General features: G+C 51.4%; 8 protein-coding genes across 8 annotated transcripts; 4 read left to right on the top strand and 4 right to left on the bottom strand.

Moving 5' to 3' along the window:
• Positions 1–168: 168 nt before the first annotated feature.
• BJX68DRAFT_262493 (NAD(P)/FAD-dependent oxidoreductase) lies at positions 169–1,737 on the top strand (the record flags this gene model as incomplete). Its single annotated transcript, XM_071044463.1, has 4 exons — positions 169–409; positions 497–786; positions 840–1,416; positions 1,475–1,737. The coding sequence occupies 4 exons, from the start codon at positions 169–171 to the stop codon at positions 1,735–1,737; spliced, it is 1,371 nt and encodes a 456-aa protein (XP_070903938.1).
• Positions 1,738–1,784: 47 nt separating this feature from the next.
• BJX68DRAFT_277647 (flavin-containing monooxygenase) lies at positions 1,785–3,477 on the bottom strand (the record flags this gene model as incomplete). Its single annotated transcript, XM_071048372.1, has 3 exons — positions 1,785–1,803; positions 1,850–3,323; positions 3,357–3,477. 3 exons carry the CDS (start codon positions 3,475–3,477, stop codon positions 1,785–1,787), a joined length of 1,614 nt encoding a protein of 537 aa, XP_070903939.1.
• Positions 3,478–3,870: 393 nt separating this feature from the next.
• BJX68DRAFT_277648 (GMC family oxidoreductase) lies at positions 3,871–5,550 on the top strand (the record flags this gene model as incomplete). The annotated part of the gene is made up of 5 exons (XM_071048373.1): positions 3,871–4,114; positions 4,175–4,405; positions 4,436–4,502; positions 4,533–4,636; positions 4,673–5,550. The coding sequence occupies 5 exons, from the start codon at positions 3,871–3,873 to the stop codon at positions 5,548–5,550; spliced, it is 1,524 nt and encodes a 507-aa protein (XP_070903940.1).
• A 296-nt stretch (positions 5,551–5,846) lies between these two features.
• On the bottom strand, positions 5,847–7,033 carry BJX68DRAFT_252717 (FAD-dependent oxidoreductase; the record flags this gene model as incomplete). The annotated part of the gene is made up of 3 exons (XM_071042603.1): positions 5,847–6,140; positions 6,217–6,943; positions 7,005–7,033. 3 exons carry the CDS (start codon positions 7,031–7,033, stop codon positions 5,847–5,849), a joined length of 1,050 nt encoding a protein of 349 aa, XP_070903941.1.
• Positions 7,034–7,682: 649 nt separating this feature from the next.
• Positions 7,683–9,307, top strand: BJX68DRAFT_252718 (amino acid transporter; the record flags this gene model as incomplete). The annotated part of the gene is made up of 4 exons (XM_071042604.1): positions 7,683–8,074; positions 8,141–8,869; positions 8,935–9,137; positions 9,192–9,307. The coding sequence occupies 4 exons, from the start codon at positions 7,683–7,685 to the stop codon at positions 9,305–9,307; spliced, it is 1,440 nt and encodes a 479-aa protein (XP_070903942.1).
• A 1,092-nt stretch (positions 9,308–10,399) lies between these two features.
• Positions 10,400–11,311, bottom strand: BJX68DRAFT_262498 (uncharacterized protein; the record flags this gene model as incomplete). Its single annotated transcript, XM_071044464.1, has 1 exon — positions 10,400–11,311. The coding sequence occupies one exon, from the start codon at positions 11,309–11,311 to the stop codon at positions 10,400–10,402; it is 912 nt and encodes a 303-aa protein (XP_070903943.1).
• A 520-nt stretch (positions 11,312–11,831) lies between these two features.
• BJX68DRAFT_262499 (DUF2461 domain-containing protein) lies at positions 11,832–13,215 on the top strand (the record flags this gene model as incomplete). The annotated part of the gene is made up of 6 exons (XM_071044465.1): positions 11,832–11,899; positions 11,991–12,352; positions 12,402–12,571; positions 12,634–12,927; positions 12,979–13,119; positions 13,168–13,215. 6 exons carry the CDS (start codon positions 11,832–11,834, stop codon positions 13,213–13,215), a joined length of 1,083 nt encoding a protein of 360 aa, XP_070903944.1.
• A 323-nt stretch (positions 13,216–13,538) lies between these two features.
• Positions 13,539–15,293, bottom strand: BJX68DRAFT_277649 (aldehyde dehydrogenase; the record flags this gene model as incomplete). The annotated part of the gene is made up of 3 exons (XM_071048374.1): positions 15,073–15,293; positions 14,624–14,989; positions 13,539–14,556 (listed from the first exon to the last, which is right to left on the bottom strand). The coding sequence occupies exons 1-3, from the start codon at positions 15,198–15,200 to the stop codon at positions 13,539–13,541; spliced, it is 1,512 nt and encodes a 503-aa protein (XP_070903945.1). The 5' UTR covers positions 15,201–15,293.
• Positions 15,294–15,756: the final 463 nt, after the last annotated feature.

A 15,756-nucleotide genomic window follows, 5' to 3' on the forward strand; every position in this document is an offset into this window, starting at 1 on the left:
GAGCTATCATCACCAGTGGCAGCTCCCACGAGTACCAGTGCTCTTGATTTATCACGCCAATAACTCAGGTGTGATAAGCATTCTTGATCGAGTGCAAGGTACCTGATTTTTTTTTTCTCTGTGCGTGTTTGTGTGTTCATTCTCCCAGAGCCCGCGATATTACCCGCCATGGTTGGTCCTCTATTTCCTCACCCAAACGGGAAGACCTCTTTTTGGCAGACTGCCGCTTCCGACTTGAAAGACTTCCGATCCACCCAAGACCTCCCTACGGAAAGTGAAATAGTCGTCATCGGCGGCGGGTACAGCGCCGCAGCCCTGGTAACCCACATCTTGAACGAAGCCACTCCGCCCGCAACGATCGTGGTCCTCGAGGCTAGGCAGTTATGCTCAGGCGCGACGGGTCGAAATGGTGAGTAGAGACGAGGGTCTCGGTTCCTTGAGCACATACCGGGTTTGGTGGCTTATTCTTTCGCTTGGATGCGTGACAACTGTGCAGGTGGACATATCAAGCCCGACCCGTATTGGCATGCGTCGCAGGTGGCGGCTGAACATGGCCCAGTGGCAGCGGCCGAGCTTGCTAATTTCGAACTGGAGAACTTGAAAGCCGTGAAGCAGCATATTGAGAAGGAAGGAATCGACTGTGATTTTGTGGTAACCCGAGCTTGCGATGTGGTTTTCAGCCGCGAACAGGCCGAGAGTGCCAGGAAGGCGCTACGTCAGATGCAGGATATGGGAGTTGCAGCGTCCCAGGACGCATATGCCGTACCGGAGCAGTATGCGGAAACGGTATGTTCCGAATCCTATTTTATATGTGGATTTCTATTGAAGTTGATCCGCAGGTATCAAGCGTCAAGGGAGCGCGTGGATGTATTTCTTTTACTGCGGCGCATCTATGGCCGTATAAATTAGTTCAGCACATGTTTCGCTCCGCGGTCGACCGCGGGGTCAATCTGCAGACCAATACCCTTGTTACGGATCTTGCAGAGGTAGTGGATGGAAACGGCTCCAGTCACTGGGTTGTGACGACCAACCGAGGAATCATCAGGGCCCCCAAGGTCGTTCTGGCGACGAATGCGTACACGGCGGCACTCCTTCCAGAGTACAAGGACAAGATCATACCCTACCGAGGCATCAGCTGCAAAATTAGCACGCGTGGGCAGGCACCACTTCTAGCAAACTCCTACGGTCTTCGCTTTGCACCTTGGGATTTCGATTACCTGATTCCTCGCCCCGATGGGAGTATCATCGTTGGCGGTGGACGGTCCGCGTACTTTCTCGCCAAAGACATGTGGTATGCAAATACAGACGACAGCCAGGGAGTAAACGAGGTGAAGCGCTATTTTGAGCAATACATGCAACGGCATTTCCATGGCTGGGAAAACAGCGGGGCCTATGTTGAGGATATTTGGACGGGCAGTAAGTCCCCCTTCAGATTAACGTGCTGAGGACTGCTGCGGCTGACTGTCAGCTGAAGTAATGGGCTACTCGAGCGATAAACTTCCGCGTCTCGGGCCAGTTCCAGGCAAGAAGGGCTTGTTCATCATGGGCGGTTGGACAGGACATGGAATGCCGCAGATCTTCCTTGCTTCCAAGGGTATGGCAAAGATGGTTGTATCTGGTGTTCCGTACAGCGAGACAGGGCTACCGCGCGTTTTTGAGGAATCGGAGGAAAGACTAATGTCTGTGAAGAATAAAGTGTTGGATTCGTGGGGCGAGGCGATCCAATCTAAGCTATAAACAGCTGGTTCTGAGACTGTCGCCATGTAGAAGGTGGATTACTTGTATTATTGCAAAGCTACTTTCCTACCGTTTTAGATAGGTGTTTTGACACATTTAACAGAGCTCAAACCCCCTATAACCTCTGGCCGCACTTTCGACAATCAGTCGATGGTACTCGGGCACCCCAGCAATCCAGTTCAACCCTTCTCGCACCTTCCCCTTCACATTCGCCCCAACGTAAGGGCTATCGTCCGTGATAAACAAGGTCTGGTTGGTATGCTCGTTTAGGACCTTGCTAAAAGCGTCCTCGCTATCGGGTTTGGCATCGATGCGCTTCAAACCCTTTTCTCGCGCATAAATTAAATATTGGACTATCCAATCCGACTGCATCTCGATGCAGGTCGGCCCATTGGACAACGCAGTGGGTCCCTGGGGCCCGTACACAAAGAACATGTTGGGAAACCCAGATGACATGAGCCCAAGATACGTTTTGGTTCCTCTAGCCCATTTGTTTCTCAGGGAGAGGCCTGCCGCGTTCTTGATGACGATCTGGTTCAACCCCCCTGTCACTGCGTCAAATCCGGTTGCAAGTGCAATCACATCGAGCTCGTGGTGCTTGCCGTCCTTGGTCACGACTCCTGACTCGGTCACCAGCTCAATAGGATTCTCCTTGACCGGGATAATGCACACATTATCCTGGTTCAGAACGTCATAGTAGGTAGTAAACAGCGCCGTACGTCTTGTCCCAAATGGATGAGGCGGTTCCAAGGGAGCTAAAAGGTCCTTTTTGACCGGGTCACGAATCATGCCTCGGACCTTGCTCGCCCAAAAGTCATACGCTTCTCGGTTTGCTACTTTGTTGGTCATCAAGTCCTTATAAGCGCCGGACCAGAACTGGAAGCCACCTTCGGACCATTTGCGCTCATACATGGCTGCGCGCTCGACAGAGGTGTGATCGAAGGTATTGATGTCTTCAGGGCAGAAGTCATAGCCGCCGGTGCTGAGGGTCCGGAGCGCGAATTTGGCTGCATATCCAGCCTTTTCGGATGCTTGCCCGTCTGGCGTGAGATCTTCCTGGGGTAGTGGGAGACAATAATTCGGTGTCCGCTGGAAGACCGTGAGAAAACCGGCGGACTTGCCCATCTCCTGTGTCATCTGTACGCCAGTGCTTCCAGTCCCGACCACGGCAACACGCTTGCCTTGGACATCAACCCCCTCCTTGGGCCAGAAACTCGAGTGGTGGATTTCGCCTTTGAACCTCTCAATCCCAGGCCAGTCGGGGAAGACACGTCTTGCCGCAAACCCCATCGCAGGGATGAAATAGCGGGATACAAATGTGGCTCCTCCACCCGTCGTGATTGTCCAAGTATTGACATCCTCGCTGAACTCGGCCCCGACGACTTTGGTATTGAAAATCACGTCCTTCCTCAGGTCAAGGACTTTATCCAAATGCTGAAAATAGGCGACAAGTTCATGCGCCGCGGGGAATCTCTGAGTCCAGTTCCAGCTTTGCCAAACCTCCGGGATCGACAATTGGTATAGAGGAGCGTGCGTGTCCACACGGGCGCCGGGGTACCTGTTCCATTGCCAGACGCCACCGAGATCTTCCGCCGCCTCGATCACACAACAGTTGAAACCATTCTTGCGCAGTTGGTAGAGAAGATAACAGCCTGAGAAGCCAGCTCCCACAATGACGACGTCGAAGTGCTGCACGCCCTCAGCTCGGGATTGGTGGGTTGGATCAAGTTCAGTTTTCATCTTTGGGAAAATATCTAACAAATAGCCAGTTTATCCTGGGAAGATACATGCTGGCAGATTCACATTTCCTTTATAATGTAGGGGAATTTAATCCTCTCCGAACGGTCGCCCCCGTCCCTTACAAATGATACGGGAACGATAGTCGTGTTTGCTCCCCTTGTTTCCGTATTCGCTATTTTAACGATGGGCACGCGGCTGTGGTGGGCCCACCAAGGTTGGAGTAGAGGACTAGAAGACTTTCCTAATTGGGGCGGCTAGCGAGGAGGCGGCGGCTTCAGCAGATAACGCCAGCCACAAGATGCTGCTTGGGATGTTTATAATTTGTACGAGTCTGCCGGATGACGCTCACCATCACAACAACTTCAATTGGATTTCCTCCCTACGAAACCCACCATGACCCTCATATATGAACTTGGTCCTAACCCCCGATTTGACTATGTCATTGTGGGCGGAGGGACGGCCGGCTGTGTTATCGCCAGTCGCTTGGCTGAAAGTCTCCCACACGCAACTATCTTACTGATTGAGGGTGGCGACAGTGATTTCGCCAACGAGGATATTTTAAATTTGAGAAATCTTGTGAACCTGTGGACGAGCGATGAATATGACTATGGTTATCGCTCTGTTCCCCAGGAGTTCGGTAAAGCCTGCCTACCCCATCCCAGACCCAATGCGTATCCACTGATTGGTTTTGATTCAGGGAATAGCAACATCATGCACTCGCGGGCCAAGATGCTCGGTGGTTGCTCGAGCCACAACGGAGGAATCTCGTTTCCGCCCTTCGACTACGACATGGAACAATGGCAGCGCCTGGGCGCAGAAGGATGGACTCATGCAGAAATGATGAGACTCTACAAGAAGCTGCGCAATAACATTGTGCCTGTTGACCGTCGTCATCGCAGCAGCATCGTCGAGGACTGGGTCAAAACCTGTGCGAATCTGTTCAGAATCCCCATCTCAGACGACTTCAATAAAGAAATTGCGGAAAAAGGACATCTCCAACAGTCAATCGGCTATCTCAACGTCTCGTACACGCCTGACGACAATCATCGCAGCAGTGCCAGTGTCGCTTATATCCATCCTATCCTCAGTGGGAAAGAATTTCGCCCAAATCTCAAGATACTGCTGAAGTCTTGGGTTGCGCGGATCCTGTTTAAGGATAGTACTGCCGTAGGAGTGAAAGTCACTACCAACTCAGATCAGGACTACATGGTTTCGGCAAATACCGAAGTCATTCTCTGTGCAGGGGCATTTGACACCCCGAGGCTGATGCTCCTGTCCGGGCTCGGTCCATCGGCACAGCTAACCTCCCTGGGTTTACCGGTGGTGAAAGACCTGCCTGGTGTTGGGGAAAACCTACAGGACCACGCTGAAACTCTATGTATGTGGGAGATCAAGGAGAAGGTTCCTGAGCACCAGGTTGCCATGGGCTCCGAGGCAGCAATGGTGCTCCGCAGAGAAGAGCCCAACGCCAGGGGAACTGACGGGGCGATTATGGACACCATGTTCCACATTTTCACTGTTCCCTTTGATTTCTATACTAAGCCGATGGGATACGAGACCCCCAAGCATGCATTCTGCGTCATCCCATTCACTGCGCGGCCTCGGTCCGTTGGTCGACTCTACTTGACATCCGCAGACCCAAAGACGAAGCCGGCTTTGGACCAGCGCTACTTTAGCGATGCGGGAGGCTATGACAAGGCCACCAATCTTTTCATGTTGAAGCAGGCTAGAAAGATAGCCCAGGCGGAGCCGTTTAAGAACTACATCACGCGGGAAATTGCACCGGGGCCGAACGTCAGGACTGATGACCAGCTTTGTGAATATGGTCGCAAAGTCTCCAACACCGTCTACCACCCATGTGGAACGGTGAAGATGGGAAACATCAGTTCAGATCCCCTTGCAGTGGTTGATCCTGCTTTGAGAGTGAGAGGCATTGCCCGATTACGCGTCGCTGATGCCAGCGTCTTTCCGTGCATGACTTCAATCAATCCCATGGTGACCGTCCTATGTATTGGGGAGCGAGCGGCAGAGTTGATCATTGCTGACGCTTCGAAGACAAGGTCTATGATGTAGATAACAGAATGAGAAACCGTGAATCTGTACTTCCCACCCACCACCGTGATATAACATCGTAGGAGCTGCCTTTGTTGGGTATGGATCTTTCCAGCCCCAGGTACTAGCAGATAACTAGTGGAGTTGTAAGGCTTACGTTCCGTAACCTACGTTAGCCAGCGGCTTGTCTCGACCCGCCTCTCTCCGGTTAGTTTCCTATTATAGTGGTATCCAGCGTAGAGGGCTGATATGGGCTTTCCCCTTTTAGCTTTGAAACATTATCTGCCAGGCTCTATTTACTACTTTCCTAGAACAATTCACAAATGGCTAACCAGCGGAGCCGGATCAGTCTCTGGTACCTCCGCAAGATATTCACAGGCGTACCGCGCCACCTGGCGTCCCAAGCCGAAGCTGAAGGTATACCCTCCGGCTTCTTGCCCGTAGGCATGAATGACCTTCTGCCCTGCCATCCGCTGCTTCTGAACCTTCACACCTCCGTTCTCGGGTTTTATTATGGGAAACACGCCCACATGGTCCGTGATAAAGTCATAGTCAAGGGGATCCGGAGACGGGAATACATCTGGTTGATTCTCGTGCTGCTGGCGCATGATCTAGACAGACAGAGCGGATCAACTTCGTTAGCCAGGGAGGCTTAGTAGTAGCTCATGGGTGTCAGCAAACACTTACAATCTTGCGCTGCTCAAGATCCGCCTCGGTGCTTAGATCTCCTTCCGATTTTACCCCTCCAATATAAATCGTCCCATCGTCGCGCGCAAACGCCGTGGAGTAGTACCCATTCACCCCACGCCGGATATAGAGCCGATTATATCCATGCTTACGTATACGAAGGTTCTGCTGTCGGACGGGTGTGATCTTTGTCTCTCTGACATCGAGAAGATTGGTAGCACCGAAGCCCGTTGCATTCACAAGCACATCGTGCCCCATCCCCTTCAGATCTCGCAGCGACTTGACGTGCGCTCTCCGGAACTTCACCCCTCGATCCTCCAGGTATTTCCGGAACCAAGGCAGGAAGGTTGGGGGGTTAATAACAACGGTCTGGAATTCCATGCCGAATTTGGCGCCGAGCGGGAGCTCTTTCTCTGTGAGGAATCGGAAGCCAGGAACCTTGCTCTGGTACCAAACTGCATCTTTGGATCCATAATCCATGATCTCGGTCATCTTGATATGGCGTGCACCGGATTCAGGGAAAGACTCGGCGAGCCGCCAGAGCTCGGAGAAACTGTTTAGCTGCATCTCTTGCTCTCGTGGCATTGATGAGTGAACCCCTAACCAGATTGCTCCTGCCCACTGGCTAACATATGCATGGTTCATCGGATCTCCCGGCAGGGAGTCCGCTATGATTGTCACGTCACAATACTTAGGGAGCTGGCTCGCTATACTCAAGCCGGTAATTCTAGGAGCGAAAAGGGGTTAGCCAACACAAAAGTTGCAGTATTGGTATGGATGGGAATTACCCGGCGCCGAGGATGGTGATCTTGGGCATCTTGTAGATGTGCTGAGGATCTCTGTGAACTAGAGGGTGAACAACGCCGAGAGCATGATTTCCGCGTATTTATATCCGGCAGGAGGGTGCAAAGCCTTGGGATTCTCAATTTCTGCGCGGCAAACACGGGCAGATCTAACTTGCTACTAGCCGCTTAGGAGTTCAATACCGTGGCCTGCCTCGCCTGAAGGCCTATTCTGGAAAGTGACCGTTGGAGGCGAATCGATAGGGGAACGAAGAACCCTAGTGGCTGTACTAGTCCGTAGACAGAGGTCTTATCTTGAGGAGAGTTTATTGGAGGAGATTACCTATCGCCTTCCCCGCATTTTGGAACGCGCTTTTCGCTTACTCTCCGAATCCGGCAGCCCCACGGTCTCGCTGGCTAGGGGCAGTCTTTCTATCGCACGGGGTTCGGAGCTGAATATATATATATCTCTCTCTCCCATATCCAGGAAATCGGCGATTATGTGCATATTTGTTCCTTCCCTACTGTATATTCTCGCCGATCATGGAGGACCATCCCAAAGACCCCGCGGGGTCAACTTCTGGGGGGCCAGAATCTATTGAACTTGGGGATGTCGATGACCAACATATTCAGGGTGAGTCGATTAACTACCCTGGGTGGCCCCGCTGCTAAATTGGGACAGAGATGGGTTATGCGGTTCAGGTCAAGCGTGAGCTGAACGTGTTCCAATTGACTGGGACGGCGTTTTCGATTACCGCCTCATGGATTGGAGTCACTGGTGGCTTTGCAACTGGCGTGCTCGTTGGCGGTCCCGTTGTCCTCATCTGGGGGCTGGTCCTTATTGCAGTGATCAACGTGGCCATTTCAGTCAGCCTGGCAGAGCTGATCAGTGCCATGCCGAACTCTGGAGGCCAATACTACTGGGTCATGCGACTGGCGCCTCCCAAGTACGCCCGGTTCTCTGCGTACGTCACCGGCATGCTTAACCTTCTGGGAGGCCTATGCGCTACCGCCTCGATCAGTGTGTTGGTCGGGCAAATGGTTATGGGCTGCGTGAGCCTGTTCCACCCTGGATTGTAAGCTTCCCCCCCGGTCTACTAGTGATCCTATTTCTGACACAGTGGCCTTATCGTCGCGGACAGTGCAGTTGCTGCGTGGCAGATATGGTTGATTGGGATCGCACACAATTTGTCATGCTTCCTGTTCAACTTTCGCGAAAAGCTTCTGGCGCGTACTATGATGGCCAGCATGGTTTTCAGCATCCTTGCCTGGCTTGCCGTCCTCATAGTCCTGCCAGTAAAGACACCATCCCACACAAGTGCCTCGTTCATATTCACTAGCACAGAAAACATCAGCGGCTGGCCATCGTTTGGCATGGCATTCATGATTGGACTCTTAAATGCCAACTGGTCCTTTGGCCTGCTTGATGCTGTCAGCCATCTGGCGGAGGAGATTGTCCGCCCGGAGGTCAACGTCCCCAGGGCGCTTTTCGCGAGTATTGCCATTGGGTTTGCGACCGCCTGGCCACTTGCCATAGTGCTGGTCTATTGTATGTTCGATTTCGATGCTGTGACTTCCGCACATGTTCCTCTACTCGAACTATTCCACCTGCTATTCAGTGGCAACCGCGGCGCCGCAGTAGGCCTGCTATCCCTCATCCTCATTACATTATGGTTTTCAACTGTTGGCCTTCACACCTATCAGATGCGCATCTCTTGGGCCTTTTCTAGGGACAATGGACTTCCCTTCTCGACCTTCTGGTCTCGGGTTCCCAAGCGATTCGGCGTGCCCATCAACGCACATCTGCTCTGTCTGGTTTTAGTGAACATCATCTCCCTCCTCTGTATCGCTTCGACAACGGCCTTCAATAGGTAAGCGCGAACAACGCCTCCGGCATCAAGTTTATCATTTGGGTACTTATTATTTTCCCCTCCAGTCTTATCACAGCTGTGCTTGTGTTCCCAAACCTTTCGATCATGATATCCGTCATGTTCTCTCTTTTGCCCCGAAACGGCCACATCAAAGGCCCATACCACTTTGGCGTCTTCGGGAAAGTATGCAAAGTTACCACAATCGCTTTTACTCTAGTTACTTGTGTCGTCTACTCATTCCCCTACTATATCCCCGTTGAGGCAGGTAGTAAGTTTTAGCCCCCAGCCTGGCAATCGTGCCACCCTAACGTCAGCTCCACAGGTATGAACTACTTCTCGGTAATACTTGTCGCCGCGCTCTTGGGTATATTGCTGGACTGGGCTTTCCGAGCTCGACATGGTTTCCGCCGTTCCCAGATGATCGAGCATCGAGACTGAGATGGGAATGCTAAACCAGTTGCTGCATGAGAGTCTTGTTAAGCCTGATTTGGGCAGAAGCTTCTTCTGGCCACATCAGCGGGAATTTGATGGATTAAGAAAAGGTATACTGATTGGGATATGACATGGTGGGTATATAACTTTTCATACCAGCCAGCTCACTCACAATAAACGGTGTCCTGCTAGTCTCAAGTCCTACAAGTAAAGATGTCTATTGACTACGGCCGTCCTCGGTCGAGTGGCAGCTTACGATAAGCAATTTGGTAGCATTCCTCGGTTATGAAACCAGGAGCTGGGTGAACAAACATGCGGACTGGATCATTGGATCTAGCACTCAACTCTAGCGTGATAAGAACCGTAGCAGTATCAGTAGCTGCCTGGTACTTTGAAGCTAATCGTAAAATACATGGCTTGCCCCCGCCCCTGCATGCTAACACTCATGGCATACAGAACTTTCCGACAATAACTACATTTAGTTGTAGGGCGTAAGAATCATATAGGATCTGCTCAAATCTTCTAGTTAACTGCCCTGAAAGCATGACGCTTTCTGTCTACGTCGATATTATTACGCGTGGTATATCCATTCAAGCCGTGCTTCACTCATCGCGAGATTACAAAATCCTCTTTACCAGCCTTTTACCAGGCGTGGTATCCTGGAACTCTATCAAAGTATCGAAGAAAAATTCCCCATTGATGAGTTGACCTCATCGTGCGCAGGCCACCTAGGGACTGGTCTAATATGAGGGCGTTATGCGCGAAGGAAGTAAATCACAGATTTCAACTCATCGCGGCGACCGCGAGGTCTTGGTACGCTTGAGAGATGCCAAAAGCATCCACGCCCGTCCACCTAGAATATAGGGAGATAGCCAGGGACTCCACCAGGCCCTCTCACAGTATGGTATAGGGAACCCTGTCTTGACTCTGTCCGTCTCTGTCCATCACATGTCGCACAAGCTCAATTCTCCGAAAAACAGACAAAAGCATTGTCTAGACATACCGGTCACAACATTAATCTGAATAGTTGGGAAGAAACCATGTTCACGATTGTATACAACATCATATTTTGGGGGGTTCGCCATTTCCTTATGGGTCTCAAGCTTCTGCCTGGTTCAAGAACTCCTCAATCGTGGTAGCGCGCAACCCGTGGAGGACTCCAGTTCCCCATTTCAAAGCCTTTGCCTCGGGGTTGTGATTCGCGTTCGTAAACCCAAGGATCCTCAATTGATGGACAGCCACCGACGGATCGTTCGCCTTGAGACCTTCGTAAATGTCACCAAGGACCTCCGAAAAGGTCACCTGCCTCGACGTCCAGGCAGGATCGCGCGATTGGATCAATTGGAAAAGCTCCCTGTAGGTCAAACTCTGCCCCGCCAGGAGAGTGATCGGCGGCAACTCGGCGCCGTTGTTGATACTGTTCCGCAACACAGCCAGCACAGCCCGCGCTGTATCTGCAGTAGATGTCAAAGTCACCTTCTGCGAGCCATCGGCATACATGTCGAACACCTTTGTGCTGTGGTTCATCGCCCACGCGAGTCCGATCTCCCGAAGTGGGTTCTTCTCTGTGGGCAGGACATATTCCATAAACCAGCCGTGACAAATCATCGTCCACTTGACTCCCTGTTGTGATCGTAGCTTGCGGCGGATCACCTCGTGCGTGGCGGCACTAAACATGGGCTGATCCGGGAAATCGTCCAGGTTGATATTCCACTCCGACGGGATGAAGTGTTTACACCTTCGCGATTGACTGCATGCCTCGAGGATGTTGGAGTGCGCGGAAATATAAAATTCATCGCCGCCGCTGAGGGTGGAAACAACCGCGTCACAGTCGTCGAGCTTGCTCTTCAAATCGTCAACGGAGTAATCTGTAAGACGTATCTCAACTTTCAGGTGTTCGAGGCTCGGTTTCAAAGTCCTGGTCAGGACAACCACTTCGTCCTCGGACTTGCAAAATTCGGTGGCGAGTAGAAGGCCAACCTGACCAGCACCAGCGAGAGCAATCTTCATGGTTTCCGAGGTTAATGGAAGTGGGCCTCTACAGGTACTTCCGTAGATAGATATATAGTTATACTAAAGTTATGATGTCAGGTATTGACGGCCGCGTGGGGCAAGACGAAATCCACATCAGTCATGTAAGCGGGCGTTTGCCTAATCCCAATGATAACGGTGGGTCCCCTCACAGCCTTTCAATCGGGCCCCACATATTTTCCGTTTTGGGACAGTTTGCGAAGCCCGCCTCCACAGATTTGTTCTCGATTCGCATTCGGCGTGAGAAAACTAATCAAAGTGTGTTCTTCAGTCAGTACTCGTCTGGCATTCTGTAAATTAGCTCTAGTGCGCAAGGTATAGTGCCGAGAAGAATGTCCTACGTTTGGCCGTAAAAGTCAGGGTCTTTGAAATCTCAGATGTCGACTTGGGTAAAGGAGTCTTTCCCACCGTATTCTTATTTCCGGTGTAGTGTAGGCGAGCCAAGCCCTAGGAGCTCTCGATCTTCCCAGAGGAGGCAAGTGGGGGACCCTTAGTAGGAATGGCTACTGGCGATACCCAGACGAGTATTGCCGAATGGAAGGCGAGCTGGTCAGGTGAAAACAAGGTGTATGCAGTGCTGACTCTTCGCACAGATTTTTCTTGATCAAAAACTTACAGTACTGACCTCTACTTGGACATTGACATTCAGGTGAACTAGAATGCCCAGTCGCAAGCGCCTTTCATCGTTACCACTTTCACGACAAACCGCAAAGGTCCACCGAAAAGACAGTCCCGCAACTCATGTCGATGCCGATGGGAGTGCCGAAGAAGAATTCGACAACAACAGTAGCGATGACGATTACCAACCCGATGCAGAGGAAGATCAGAGTGAAAAGGACGACCCGTCTACCTCTGAGAATGATGCGGAAGAGGAAGATTATCCCAGGCGAACCACCATTATCCCTTACGAGAAACTACGTCCTCTTGATGGAGTGGAGTACTCTAGCACCAGAGTACACAAGAACACGCTCCGATATCTAAAAGACCTGAGGATCAGTAACAATCGCGATTGGTTCAAGAGTAAGAACGCCATTATACTAAAGCACAGTGATTTTTCTAATGCCAAAAGGCCATGAAAGGGAGTTTAGGCGAGCCAAGAAAGACTGGGAGACTTTTGTTGAAACCCTGACACCAAAAATCATTGCGTTTGATGGCACAATCCCGGAGCTGCCGCCTCGAGACATCATATTCCGTATATATCGAGACCTTCGGTTCAGCAGGGACCAGAAACCCTACAAAGTTGAGTTATTCCACCATCTTTTGTTACAGTAGCATACTAACTCAGACTCTTTGTATCTTAGTCTCACTTTTCCGCCGCATTCTCCCGTACGGGGAGGAGGAGACCATATGCTTGCTACTATCTCCAACTTGACCCAAGGTCGTCATATGTTGGGGGCGGCCTTTGGGCCCCTGAGCCAGCAACTATTCACTTACTGCGACAAAGCATTGACGAGAGACCTGAGGACTGGCGTCAAGTGTTGAGCTCAGAACCATTTAGGAGCATGTTTTTGCCCGCCGCAAAGGGGGAAACAGAAGGTGCACTCAAGGAATTTGCTGTTGCCAATAAGGAGGGGGCGTTGAAGACAAAGCCAAAGGTTCGCCAACCAGATTTTGGAGACAATGCAGTGGCAAACTGACCGAATCAGGGCTACGATGCAGATCATCGGGATATTGAGCTCTTGAAATTACGAAATTATCACGTTGTTAAATATGTGGATGATGAGATCTTTACCGCTGAGGATGGCCAAGAGAAGATAATTCAGATCATCAGCACTCTTCAGCCATTTGTAAGGACCATTCATGGCTGCGCAGGGAACCGAGCTTACAATTCATAGGTCACCTTTCTTAACAGCATAATCATGCCAGATCAGAGCGAACACTGAAGGCTCATCCAGTGTCGTCCAACATTTGCACTACTATATAACTCAAGTGCAATGTACCGCTAGCCATAAGCAACTGTTCTGAATCGAGCAGGACTAGGTAAAATAAATTTTGATTGTTTATTCATGCGGTGTAAGAAAGATATGGGCCAAGTTTGAATACAAGGAAACAAAGTCACCGAGAGAAAACAGTCAGTGTCTTTAGCATATTCAGAACTTCACCCGCTGGTCTACGTTGATAGGTACCCCAATGTTTTATCCCAGACTCTCTAGGGTATGGCAGAGAGAACCGAATAATCCAAGTCCCTGACCCCTCGCAGGCGCGGCTACAAAGACGACTGCAGCGCCAGGTTGACATGAACGGCCTTGAGGTTTGAGTACGCATCCAGGCCCATCTGCCCCAGCTCATAGCCAATCCCACTCTGCTTGAACCCGCCAAAGGGAACCCGTATGTCGGTATTCTGGTTTGAGTTAATCCAGACAGTGCCGGCCCTAAGCTTCCCTGCGACTCGATGGGCGCGAGTCACCTCGCTTGTACAAACTGCAGCTGCGAGACCGTACTCAGTATCGTTCGACATCCGGATTGCCTCGTCCTCCGAACTGAATCGGACGAGCGTCGCAACAGGACCGAATACTTCCTCCCTGTATACCTTCATATGTTCCTGCACGTTACCCAATACGGTTGGCGCGATATAGAAACCCCTGTTACCAGGGCGGCTGTCGGCGACTGCTCCCCCAGTAAGAACTGTAGCGCCCTCATCCTTGGCACTCTGCACGTATCCTAGGATTTTCTCAAACTGTTGCCGCGACACTTGGGGGCCGTGGTATGTTTCAGCCTCGAAAGGGTCTCCGATGATTGAGACCTTCGCAAGATATTCAAGGAATCTTCCAACGAAGGCCGTGTATATATTTTCGTGAACAAGGATGCGGGCTGTTGCAGTGCATATCTGCCCCATATTACCCATGACGCCGTAATGTGCCCATTTGACCGCATTCTCTAGCTGGGCGTCGTCAAAGATCAAGATGGGGCTCTTGCCGCCGGTCTCCAGGGTAATGTTTTTGAGACCAGTACTGGCCAGTTTCATAATTTGTTTCCCGACCAGAGTGCTGCCAGTGAATGCTATCTTGTCCACATCTGGATGCGCGACCAAAGCAGAGCCGGCTTCTGCTCCGTAACCATTGATGATGTTCACAACACCAGGCGGGAAGCCGGCCTCGGCTACCAAGTTGGCCAGATAGAGTATTGACAGGGGAGTCGCTTCCGCAGCCTTGATTACGACCGTGTTGCCGCATGCCAGAGCAGGACCGAGCTTCCAGCTGGCCATGGCAATAGGATAATTCCACCTGTGTTGTGTATATTGTTAGCACCATGCTTGAACCATGCGTGAGACCTAGGGTACATGGAACATACGGTATTATCTGACCACACACACCAATTGGCTCGCGCAGCGTGTAAGCAAACTTTGTGCGGGAGGCAGCAATAGTCTGCCCGTGTTGCTTGTCGGCCCATCCGCCGTAATACCGAAAAACACTGACAACCTCTTCCACGTCACCGAGTGCACTTGAGAATGGCTTCCCGTTGTCCATAGTTTCGATTGTAGCGAGAACTTCTTGGTGGCTCTCCACCAGATCGGCAAGCTTCAGCAGCAATGATCCACGCGCAGTAGATGTGAGGGCTTGCCAGGCATCACTCTCGAATGCAGATCGCGCAGCCCGAACGGCCGCGTCCACGTCGTCGGCAGTCGCGGCGGAGACAAGGACGATTTCCTGCTCAGTTCTGTGGTCCGTGGAAAACCGAGGTTAGCGCAAACGCTCTGGGACACTGATGGGTAGGACTCGGGGCAGAAATGGGTAGCTTACGCAGGGTTGATAGATGTTATTGTTTGCCTGTTGGACGATTCAACCCATTGATTGTTTATGAACAACCCCGTCGGCTGGTCGTATTGAACGCTGTTGGGAGCAGTAATCGTCTGAGCCAGTTTAGCCATGGTGATATCTCTCGAGATTGTACCTAGTAGAAAGCCTTACCCGGTCCGGTTTGCTTTTCTCTTATAGGCGACTACAAGCTCGGCGAGGAGTATTGAGTCAGGTTCCTGGATGTTGCCTAACATGGGGGCTTAACGAGGGGCCTATCATTTTTGTTTGGATCGATGACTTCGCCGCGTTCGAGAGCAGGAGGGGATGCTTTGGTGCTACCAGTCAAATGGGGGCGGGGTCTCGCTTTGTGGCCAAAAGAGGAAATTTGTGGTTTGGCTGGACCGTCGAGGATCGGCCGGGCAGCACAAAGACTCCTGGGTCTTATCGGCCCCTCCAGCTGCTATCTCCAATCGGAGGCCGCAGCCAATCATAGTCCCCTTCTTGGATCAAGCGTATCGCATTCTACGAATCTCCAAACCCCGCGATTCCCCAAACATCCGAGGAGGGGTTTCAAGCCCAACTTCAAATCTTATCTAGAACCAGGGCTGGTCACTTGAGCACAAGCCATCATTAGCCTCGGGTGATAAGAGGGCTTTATGAGGAGCTCCTCATGCGTCTCAAAACGCC

This window comes from Aspergillus pseudodeflectus, assembly GCF_044049435.1.
Source record: "Aspergillus pseudodeflectus strain CBS 756.74 chromosome Unknown BJX68scaffold_4, whole genome shotgun sequence".
NCBI classification, from domain to species: Eukaryota; Fungi; Ascomycota; class Eurotiomycetes; order Eurotiales; family Aspergillaceae; genus Aspergillus; species Aspergillus pseudodeflectus.